General features: G+C 35.5%; 1 protein-coding gene across 3 annotated transcripts in view; it reads right to left on the minus strand.

The window, feature by feature from the left end:
- Positions 1-5404: 5404 nt before the first annotated feature.
- Positions 5405-12623, minus strand: part of LOC121427771 (DNA helicase MCM9-like) — a 28956-nt gene continuing 21737 nt past the window's right edge. For all 3 annotated transcript variants that reach the window (XM_041624330.1, XM_041624339.1, XM_041624346.1), the window contains exons 15-18: positions 9716-9812; positions 8564-8747; positions 7632-7710; positions 5405-7117 (exon numbers count right to left, since the gene is read on the minus strand). In XM_041624330.1, coding sequence (XP_041480264.1) covers positions 5484-7117; positions 7632-7710; positions 8564-8747; positions 9716-9812 — 1994 coding nt within the window. In that variant the 3' untranslated portion in view covers positions 5405-5483. The remainder of the gene's footprint in view (positions 7118-7631; positions 7711-8563; positions 8748-9715; positions 9813-12623) is intronic.

The raw sequence follows: 12623 nt of genomic DNA on the forward strand, positions 1-12623 counted from the left end.
CTTCATTTACATTTATGATTTGATGAAATGAAGAAAACAATGGGAGGTGTAGCTTAAATCAAGGTTCCCCAGAGCTATCTACCCTTTGGAAAAATTGGTGATGCCGAAAAAAATGTCTCTGCTGGGAATTTAATCCGAGCCCCCAGCTTTGAACGCCGGTGCCTTAAAAACTAGACCACAGTGAAGGGTTAGTGGCTATGGCGACCCCGATCTGATTGACCGTCAGATAAACAGATTTTTTACACTATACCAATTTTAATTTCCCTTGTCTGGTGTATGTGTAGAATAACCTGGCTCTGGGGAACCTTGATTTAAGCTACGCCTTCCATTGTTCTCTTCATTCATTTCTTTCAAAACATTTATGTACAAGAGTTGTCAAAGCTGTTGAACATGTATAATTCCTCACATATATGTTTATATATAGAGAGAGAGAGACAGAGAAAGAAAGAAAGAGGGAGAAATACCATTAACTTGTCATTTTTTTATGCTTTCATCAGTATCCGAATATTATGTCCACCCTAAAATCTGAAATGCAACTACATATACACATATATATATATATATACACACACATGTAGTTACATTACAGATTTTAAGGTGGACCTAACATAATATTCAGATACTGACAGCATAGAAAATGACAAGTTAATGGTATTTATCTTTTCAACTGAAGTCTGAAACTGTATAACACTTTGACCTCATTAGCCCTAAATCAAATAAATTAATTTTCAATCCATTGGCATAGTGTTTAGCAGAATTATTTATACACTATGCATGAACAATGCTGTAAAGGGAGAAGGTGAACTGTACTAGAAAAAAAACCCACTATCATAAAGTCTAATGAATTGGATATCATATGACAGAGAAAAAGTATAGCCTTTGTTTGGCATCTAGTTGCAAATTGTGATCAGTCTTTCGTATAAGAGTTGCAATTAGACAATATTTCAGGTTTAATTTCATGTCAAAATGAAGTAAAACAAAAGTACTTATATCAAATGAAAGCATAACATCTATCTCTCACAAAAATATGACACAAGTCATAAACACTAAAAGCAGTGCAAGTTACATTTACATACAGTTAAACTATGCATTATTGCACTTAGAGATTCATAATTTGTGTATGATTGCATAATTTCCAACAAGGTTAAAAACAAAAGCTATACTTTCTCTTTCATGTGATACGTAGATTATAAACTTTTATATCTTGGTTATGTAGGTGTTAGGTCCACAACTTGATATTGTTGGTGACGTCATCGGATATCACTATCACTGTCAATCATTTATAAACTGATGAAGTACAATATCTTTATTGATCCCAAAACTCCCGACGCTCTCAACAATGCACTTCTTAAACTTCAGAATTGTATATCCAATACAAGTCAGTGGATGATAGTGAACAAAAAAAATTTAATGACACAAAACTTGAATTTTTTGTTGCTGCCACTGCTCATAACTTCAACAATCCTCCAACAGTTCAGCTACATGTTGGTGCCACACTCATTAAACCCTCAGAAAAAATAAAAGCATTGGTATTATATTTGATCCCTGCATGTCAATGCCGTACATTATCTCTCTTATCTGCAGCACAGTCACTCTTTATTATAAGGAACATTTCTAAAATCAGAAGATTAATAAACCAGTCTGCCTGTCAATTTTTTTTAATGAGTTCTATCTCGTATTGATTATTGCATTGGACTTCTACAATCCCCTCTCATCAATTAATTCATATTTAACAAATATGAAATTGGGCAGCACAATTGATTTTAAGCTTCTCCAGATCAGCCTTCCCAATCTCTTTTTAATTCACTTCACTGGCTTCCTTGAAACAATTAATCTTCATCATTTACAAAACACTGAATATAGTGGCTCCAAAATGTTTAAACTATAACTGTAACTCTATATACACCATTTACCGGACTGAGGTCAGCAAGTGACCCTCTTTGTCTCAAATATTAATGTGTACACTAGTCCCTATTTTATTAACTTGAACTTTCTATTAGTCTATTGCACTAAGTCTACTGTTCCAGCAGGTGTTCTTCTCTGCTATTTCTGTCTTTTCTTATTCCTGGTTACGTTGGTTTTATGCCTTTATACATGTAGGTGTACCACACAAGCCTTAAATCCTTCTACAGTGATTTTGTTTTGTCTCTGTAATCTATGTTACAGAAAGTGTAACAAGTAACGAGTAATTTTTAGAAAGGCATTAAAAAATAGCTTTTGTAGTTTGTGTATATAGTTCCATTAAATAAAACATTGAATTGAATATGTATCATATCTGTGATGAGCTGCTGCATCATTATGTAAGTTATCATTGGAATAAGTTATTTTACATTTACCAGTAAGTTGTTTTTATCAGCCTATTTTACTTTGGCTTGTGAAATAAAGAAAAACTGAATTGATCTTTTACTTGTCAACTTCAAAATACTGTAATGAAATACCGCTTCATTAGACCAGTCTCTATGACAAGAAATTTTTAGAAAGGCATTAAAAAATAGCTTTTTTGGTTTGTAGTTTGAAGATTATATAATTACATTGAATTAATTCATAGTAAGTATGTTAGGCCTAATGGAAAAAGATAGGTAATTAAATCAATAATAATATACAATTCATTAGATTTTATAATAGCTAGAATGGGAATTTCTGATTTGAAGCAGAGTTCACGGTCTCCTTTTAAAGTGATGTTAATGCATAATGTACAAATAATTCCTTGGAACACTGTATGTAGACCAAGAATGGCAGTGTTCTCCTAAATAGTTCTCAAGTTGAACTTGATGCTAGAATCTTCATGTATTATATCAGGGACAATAAGAATCACATCTCCTAAAAGGAAATCTTAATAGGACCAAGAGCAAGAAAAAATCTCCTTATTTCTTCCTGTCTCATAACCTGCTTTGTTTTCTTCTTAACCTTCCAATTCTTACACATTGTGTAAATTTCAATTCAAATGTATAACTAGATATTCTTGATTGCACTTAGTCAAAATGTATGCCTCCACCCTTGCCAGATGTAGAATACATGTATATCATAGACAACATTTGTTAAAATGAAACCTCTTTGACTTTTGACCTTATTAAAGATGTTAATTATTTACATGTTTGCAACTCATACTTTATATGTTTTTCTTTCATGAAATGGAAAAAAAAAATAGATGTTTTCTTATTACAAGGAATAATAATGTTTCCTTAAAGAAAAAGCAGTATAATGGAAAAGACTGATCAAGAGGTTTGATTCAAAGATTTACTCTCACTTCAAATGTATAGATTACATTTTTTAAAAATGAAGTGATAAATTTTAATTTAACCTTCCACTTCTTACATAATGTGTTAATTTCATTTCAATGTAATATAACTAGATATATTATCAACTGCACATACATATACACCTGTGGTCGAAATCTCTGCCTTCATCACTCCCAAATCTAGAATATATCACACATCCAAATTCCAACTTATAAAATAAAAACAAACAAAATTAATTAAAAAAAAAACCTCTGTAACCTTCGACCTTATGACCTCAAAATCAACTAAAATCGTCCTCTTTCTAATAGGCACACATAAACAAAGATGGAAGAGAACTCCTCAGATGATTCTTCAGTTAACAAGAACAACTTCAATCAATTAATGACCTATGCGACCTTTGACCTCATGAACCCAATATCTTATCAGATCATCTCCAATATGCATACATGTAACAAGTCAGGTCTCTCAAATGGTTGAAGAAAATGCAAAAATTTGATCAGTAAAGCCACATAGTACCAATTTACCTATTCAATGTTCAGAGGAAATGAAAAACCTGGTATTTCACCTTTTTTCTCAGATTAGTAGAATTCAGTTAGGCATGATTCTAAAACCTAATTCAAGTTTCTGTGGAAAAACTTTTCAAGTCATTTAAATGCATAAATATAAATTTCATAATCTTCACACAATTAATCATGAAAGTTTGTTACTTTTTTTAGTCTGTTCGCCCGTACTTTCATTTCTCCTTTCCATGCCCTCACTAAATTTCAGCTGATAATGAAGGAATAAAGTGAATTTTCTTACTCAGCGATGTGTGTTATCAATGATATTTTACTGGCGATGATCGAGTAACATTGAAATCAACCAGCACTCTTCTGACACGATTGTAAAATTGCATATGTTAAAGGGCCTATGTGCCAGATTCATAAAAGGTTCATAAGCCAGTTGCCAAGCTGTGGGTGTTCCACAAAGATTGAAGTGTGACTCGTACCAATTTCATACCGACAGCCGAAGTGGAGTTACTATGGAGTCCAGAAGGAGTTACTCCACTTTGGAGGGCAGTATGAAAATTCTAAGATTATTTCATTCCAGATTCAAAGCGGAGTACTCAACCCACTTTGAGAAGAGAGATACAAACGGAGTTAGTCCACACTGGAAGTGCAGTATCGTCTATCTCATGTGTAACTTCATTCATTTCCGCATTGGGGAGATTCTGCGTGCCACATATATGGCACAAACTCGCTTGGAAACCATGGAAACGACTGCGGATACACCGCTGCAGAGCTTGCCTGTTTGAAAGGGGGCGTAATGTCGGTCTGCAGTACAAGCGTATCAACTCAATCCTTTCGAGTGACTTAGAGTCACACTTGAATTCCTAGTTGTGTGTGGTATATGAGGCATCACTGCAATGGTCAAATCATGCTGACAGGATGCGCTCTACTGTATATTAATCAATGAGATTGCGCATTACATATCATGTGCACATCAACAGTAAGCAATTCAAGTCACACTTTATGAAACATCTCTCTGGGCTTGGATGGCACAAACATTCCTGAAATCTCAAAGTGACCTTTATGATATTAATGAATCCCTTTATAGTTTTATATCATATGAAAAGAAATTCCATGAGCAATCCAATAATGGAAAGTAATTAATGGTATGGACAAAGGACAAAAAAATATGGATGTTCGAAATGAAGTATAAGTTCAACATTTTCAATAATAAAATGTCAGCAGTGCACCCTACCTCATTTCTAATGCCAATTTTGGAATCCTTATGAAATTTCCTTTCAGAAAAAAATACTTTTGTATGGACTGGATAAATATTTTTCAAAGTTTTTAACCATTTCTATACTGATAAGTACGCTATTAGATTTGGGCGTCGTAATACAAATGTGGTGAGTTCAAGATACATGACCAGATGATCCTGTTTTGAAGTGGAATTACCCAAAGATCAAGAGTGCACAGATGGGACAGACATAAATTACCTGATTCCTCTAGCCCCAACCTCAAATGAAGAATTAAGATCAACAGAATCAAGTCCTCTCTATGGACCCTGGTTAAGGCATCAGATGATTGTTCACAAGTATGATTGTAGCTCTACCTCCAATACTAGGGACAATTGTCTTCATCTGCTTGAAGAATTATAACATAAAATTTACCAAGACTTCAGTATAGATTGAAGTGAAGAATGTCCTCTTGTTCCCTCCTCCCTTCAGTTTCTTTTTTTTTTCAAACAAGGTTTCATCTAAAGGGATGTATCCAAATCAAATTCAAATGACTCAATATCATCCCCAGTGGTAAAAATAGATCCAGTAACATGACTGCTCTTTTTCCTCGGATTATTTGCTGTTAAGGCATCAATTTTCCCAACGGGTTTAGCACTGTTAGATTCACTGACATTACCAGCTTTCTTTTGACCCTTGTCTGAAGAGGCGGTAGTTCGGGGCACTACTTTGTCAGGTTTAGCAGGTGGTGGTGAGAAGGTAAAACTCTTTAGTTTGTTAATCGTAGACAGTGCAGGACGTCGTCCTCCAGATGATAATGGTGAGGATTCGGAAGAAGAGGAGGAGATAGAAAATGTTTTTGGCACAGCTTTCCTAGGTTGTTGGTCATCATTGCACATCTGCTTGGGGTTTGATGTAGACAGTATGAGGGCTGAGGGTTTCTGAACAGTTTTACAAGACTTTGTCTTGCTTTGTTTCTCATCTCCCCGCTCAGTAAAACTTTCCTCATGAAATGTTTCCAGATCCAATTCATCAGCCCAAGAGTTAGGTTTTCTTGATTTCTTGTTATTGGGTTCTTTTCTAGGACTTAAATCCTTGACAGAATTCCCTTTTGACTTGTCCATTGCTTTGGAAGGATTTATATTTGAAACCTTTTTCCTGTTTTCACTTGTTCTTGCCCATCCTCTCTCACTGCACCTATCTTTGAAACTTTCAACCAATGAAGCACTTGTGCTACCCATAGAAGAATCATTACTATTGTCCAAGTCTACTTCATCTTGTAAATTATCTTCATTCAATATCTGTCCTTCAGAAATCATTCTTGCAGAATTGTCAAAACTATCATTGTTTGTTGATGTTTTCTTCTTTCCATTCAGATCCTCTATATCATGTCTATCACCTCTTCTGCCATTAACCTTCTTTCTTTTTTCCTGTCTACCCTCATCCTCAACAGAACTTTCTCTATTACTGTTAGACAAGATGCGTTTTCTCTTCTTTTTTAGTTGGTCACCTTCTACCAATTTCTCTCTAGGCAATGATAAATCAATCTCACCAACTGAGATCTCATCAGACTTTGATAGAGTCTTTTCTTGATCTTCATTACCAAGGTTACTTCTGTCATCAGAGATTGAAATGCCAATACTATTTTGGCTGGAGACAGATGCCATGACGATGTCACCATCATCATCCTCATTAATCATAAGATGACACTTTCCATTTTCCTTTACAGGAGCAGTCCTCTTGTTTTCCGCTAATTCCTTCTGACCTCCATTTTTATTCTTTCTAGTACTATTTTCATTACTTTTAAATCCATTGTCCACTATTGACCTTTGACCCGTGTCAATCAAAGATTTTCTAGTCTCTGATTCTGGTCTCTTAGTCTCTGATTGATGATGCCCTCCATGACTCTCCTGTGTGTCTGGTATAACAATGCTCCTTGATTCATCATCAATCCCAGTGAGGTTGGATACAGAATCCATGTTCGTTGAATCTAAGGTATTGTCAAATGGATTCAGAGTTTCATCTCTGATTTCTTCCCTTTCTTTTTCTTTTTCCTCCTCCTCTGAATGAATTCTTTCCCTCGCTAGATTCTCCATCTTCTCCATCTCCTCCTCCAGAAGATGTTCCAATCCAAGATGAGATAGGATCAAGGATGCTGCAAAATAAAACAAACTCCCTACTGTAACAGGTCTGCAATATTCCTAAAAACTTGCAACTCAAGAGAAATTGGGAGGTTTGATCTTTAGGATCCATATATGTAATCATACATGTACTTCAAAGTAAATTTACATATACTTAAAAGAACCAACCTTAGCTAAGGAAACCACTAAATCATACCAACCTTAGCTTAGGAAACCACTAAATCATACCAACCTTAGCTAAGGAAACCACTAAATCATACCAACCTTAGCTAAGGAACACACTAAATCATACCTTGTTTATGATATTCAACCTGTGCTTAGGAACCCACTAAATCATACCTTGTTTATGATATTCAACCTGTGCTTAGGAACCCACTAAATCATACCTTGTTTATGATATTCAACCTGTGCTTAGGAACCCAATAAATCATACCTTGTTTATGATATTCAACCTGAGCTAAGGAACACACTAAATCACACCTTGTAATATGAAATTCACCTTGGGCTAAGGATACCACTAAATCATACCTTGTTTATGATATTCATCTTCTGGATCATCAGGAAATGATGTATGAAGTGCATTGACCCCTCCTAAGAGAGCAGCTCCCTGAGCATTAGAGATACAAAATAATCATAAACCTCCATTATTTTTAACAGACAAAGAATATGATTGATTAACTGAAAGTATGTGAAGTTAGCATAAGTAAAGTGAAGGCCTCTTATCTTTTATTCCATCACTTGCTCAATATTCACTCATTTGGGAATGATCACGAATCTCAATAATAAATAATGGGTTCCCCCAGCCTTCATTATCAGCAAATTGCGCAAGATAGTAGCGCATGCGCACTGTGTACTTCAGAGTGTAAGATGGCAGCCCCCATAGCCATTCTTTGAAAGAGTTACCTGGTGATTAATTATCGGTAAATTGGTGCTGATTTTACATTTCCACTGTTTTTTTACTGCTTTGACATCATATTAGAGATAATTGGCAAATAATTGTGATATATCCAAAATTTATTGAAATTTGCTGTCATTTTATTTCTTTTATTTTCAAATCAACAACTTGCCTGATCAGGCAATGGACTTGGAGAAATGCTTGCCCACTCGTCATTTTCACTTGCCCCGGGCAAGCAGGTTTGTCATGCCCTGAAGTGCCATTACATCCATTAAAATAAATTACGCTGAATATGTGCTAAAATTAATAATTCATGAGTGTGAGCATTGGAGAATATCAATCAATAATAATCAACAGATAACAAAACAATAAAAGCAACAGAAATCATAGTGAATAGAAAATAGGTAAAAAATATTTTGAAAGTGTAGCACTCGCATTTGTACTATCTTGCTCTCATCAAGGATAATGCAATCATATTTATTTCAGGATACAAAATTGAAAAATACAGGAACAAAGATGTGGTTTTTGACACATTTGAATTCTGGTATAAACTTGAAGAACATACCTGCATAGATGATTCCATAACACTGACTGCAACCACTGCATCTTGGACCCTGACTTCAGTCTGGCACATCAACCTAGCATGAGCCTGGGCAAGACGAACCATACTCTCAAGAAGGCGAATAGTAGTCCTAGCTGCATTCCTCATGTCTGCCTGTCGCTGAGCTTGGTAGTAGCGGGATAAAACTCTACATCATGATGAAAATGTTTTCAGAGACATGATTTTGAATGGTATATGCATGAGGTAGGATAGTAATGTGATATTAAATTGCAGTCAAAGCAATGTCAAATTGACAAGTAGTGGAATATCAAAGTGATATTGATTGCTTTTAAGCAATATCATACAGAAAAGAGGTAGGATAGTAATGTGATACTGCCTGATTTCAAACCATGTCACAAAAAAAAACATAAAACGCAAGAAGTGGTATAGTACAGTGATATTGACTGATTTCAAACCCAAAGCTATACAATCTGACAAAATTCATCATTTGTTGAAAACAAACTATAATGTATTTTATCAATATGTTGTATTGTATGGAAGTGAAAGGTGCATAGTTACTTCCTATTTCAAACTACAGTTTCAAAGAAAAGAAAACAAGATGGAGAAGTTGTATTAATCCAGGAAACAAATGAACACAAACTACTAGAATGTATAATGGGAATTCATGCCAGTATGAAAAAGAAATTAGTTCTTTTTTCTCCAGCTCATAAAAATGTAACTTTCCTGCTATTGGGTTATACAGACATTTTTAGCATTTTATCAATCTCATTTTGTACATTTAATTTGGACACTCATCAAATTCCTGGAGATTGGATGAAGCCAAACAAAGTGAAATAAATGAGAAGATCAATTAAAAAAATTGAACTTTGCCCATGTTACGACTCATAAATTACATCAGCATAGAGGTTTCACATTACATGTGTTATTTTGTGAGTATGTGTTGGTTCTGAAAAAGACCTCCTAATCTGAATGTTTTATCAAGTACGGTATGTTCTTGTCTTCATTTCTCCTAAAGACGACATATTTGTCAAAACATAGAGTTTGTGTAGTCCATTTCAGGACCAATACATGCCCACAAAAGAATTCATGGTAAAGCGTCTGTGACGATTCTTTCTTTGCAATAGAAACCTTCCAAAAAAATAATAAATTACTTACAGATTAGCCTGTGGGGTAAGAACAGGGTCAATTGTCTTTATGATGCTGAGATAGGTCTGCATCTTTTCAATGCTCCAGAGATCACTAGCTGGAGCTCCTAAGAGAAGAAAACATAGGCCTATAGTTTTAGGTATCAGGATTTTATCTTTTTTTTTAGCATATTGAACAACTCATTGTAAAGAATATAGTTACAATACAAACACAAAACATCAATGGGCATGCCAACCACAAAAACAATCTCACAGCATCAAAAAATTGTAAAATAGCCTTAAAAATGAACATACTGAAGCTTTTCGAAATGCACTCATTGGGAGTAAAATCACATGAATGACTAAAGCCAGGGGGCTACATAAGCACTTGCCTGAGTGCCCAGGGTAAGTAATAGTTAGAGTCGGGCAAGTATTTTGAAGTGTTGGAGCTATATTTTATTAGCTTAGTATATGCGGGTTCTTCCAACACAGAACAAGAAAAGATGAAGAGGTAGATGTTGCTGGTTTGAAGGTCTGTGCTCAACTGCCTCAGCTTGGCAGGGCATAATTTATTCTTCATTTCTTCTCTAGGCTTTCTTTGCACAAGGTACTAGATTTCAATACATATTCAAATTAACTTGAAAGATGACAATAACAGAAGTAACGCATCATCATGAATAAGAACCAATCACACATAAGGAGTCTTACAACATAAATATTCATTATTCAGTCAACCAAGAGAGAGGAGGGGAGTAATTAACATAGCTGAAGAGAGGACCAAGAGATAAAGGAATTTGATAACAAAAGGAATGGTCACGTGTAGTCACGTGTGGGATGCCAGAAATGAAGGATGGATGAGGGTAACAAAGGAGATGGGGATAACAAAGATAAATGAGGATAAAATGCAAGAATGCTGATGGAGACTGAAGAAAAAGGGAAAGTAAATTAGGGTCATTTTGGAGTAGAGCAATGTCCTGAAAATGAGAGAGGAGTGAAAGAACTCTGAACTCTGGCTTGAAATTAATGAACTTGTATTAAACTGAAATGGACAAACAGAACTGCAATAAACTTGAGTAATGTACAAACTTGTTCCCTACAGAAGTAAAGACCAAAACTACCTGCCTGAATTGGGCAAGCAAAATTCTCACAGTAGAATGACCAAAATTAGGGTCAATATGATACGATATTGACCCTAATTTTTGGTCATGGCAGGCAAGACAAAATCATCTTGGAAAAAGAAATACAATAATAAGGTAGATCAGTTTGTCAAAATAGAGAAAAAGGTCAATGGTTTAAATAACCGCAAAACTTTCCTTTGAAGAGGAAAACTGTTTTTTCAAGGATTTTTGGGGGCAAGTGAAATAGATTTTTGGGCAAGTATATTCCAACTCTTTAAAAATTTACTTGCCCGACTGGGCAAGTACTTCTAAAAAGTTATGTAGCACCCTGCTAAAGCGCTAGAGCAAAACAATATGTAATAGAACCGAAACTAGACAATGGATACTAAATGGCGAGCCATGATTGGCTGTCAAGGTTAACGAGTTAGGCTTAGTACCAGCGGTAGATTGAAGTGTAGCAACTAAAATAATGCAAGGGTTCTCACGAACTCCTTCTGGTGGCACACAATCGGCCAATTACTTACTAAGGCAATCAATCATCCAAATTATGAAAAAAATGTTGGTGCTTGCACATTAGCACCGTAAGAAAAATAATAATTTTGGATTTTATTTGTGGGGTTATGATTCTCGTCTTTCAATCTGAGGGACGTGGATTCGATTCCAAGCCATGGAAATGATGGAATGTTTTTCAGCAAAAAATTTACCCCCATTGTGCTGCACTCAACCCAGGTGAGGTAAATAGGTTCCTGGGGCCTGTTTCATAAAGCTGTTTGTAAGTTATGAATAACTTTACCAGAGCTGCCAAGTTGTATTTTGCATTTTCAGTATTCTTATCCCCCAAAATCAGTATTTTGACCAAAAAATCTGTATTTTTACCATGAGATAAATATGCATGCATAATGGCAAAGTTCGATCACTTCTTACATTATTTTGCGCCCCACACCGTCGCACACGAGACCGAAAGCTTCAGTCTAGATTTTGGTTGTTCCGCTGAACTGCGTTGGCTGACTCACCAATACATAGACTGAAGCATTTGAAGGCCCGTACGTACAGACAACGTATTAGCAGTAACGTTAGATCTAACATTCGACGGTAACCTGGTTTTTTCCGATCGTTTTTTGCACATAAAATCATAAAATATCACATTATGACTAAAAAAATTGCATCCATATTTACGGAAAAATGTATGAAATTCAGAAATATCGTACCTTAGACCGCAGTTACGGCTAATTCGTTTCAAATTATGATCGAAACATCGTCATCTTCGATCCTTCCGTCGGTCAACGTAAGTTGCCATCTTGGATGACGTCATCATCCTTACAGACGTATTTACCAGTAGCAAAATATCGCGATTTGAGCTGCTGCTTTGCGCTTGTAAACTACGTGCGTGCGCTCGGAACTTGTCACCCGCATTGATTCGCCAGGATATCGAAAATTCTAATTGGAAAGCCTTGATGAAAGCATAACTCATTGAACGTAGAGGGCAGCAACACACGAAATACCTTTTCTTCTCTAATTTGTTTTTTGCCGTATTTTATCATGAAAAAGCGTACTGCCGTATTTTAAATTGATTTCCGAATGAAATACGGAAAAATCGTACTACTTGGCAGCTCTGCTTTACGTACGATTGGTGACAATTTTTTGTGTATAAGAACATGTTCCAGTCGTTCGTAAAGTTGTGCGTTACTTTACGAACAGCTTTATGAAACACCACCCTGGTAGGAATTTACTTCCTTGTAATGCAGCACGCGTAACAGCTGCTCTGCTTAAGCCAGGGTAATTATGCTACATTACTGTAGAGTGCTTGGATACTTCGGATAA

The sequence above is a fragment of the Lytechinus variegatus genome, chromosome 1 (assembly GCF_018143015.1).
Source record: "Lytechinus variegatus isolate NC3 chromosome 1, Lvar_3.0, whole genome shotgun sequence".
Classification (NCBI taxonomy): domain Eukaryota; kingdom Metazoa; phylum Echinodermata; class Echinoidea; order Temnopleuroida; family Toxopneustidae; genus Lytechinus; species Lytechinus variegatus.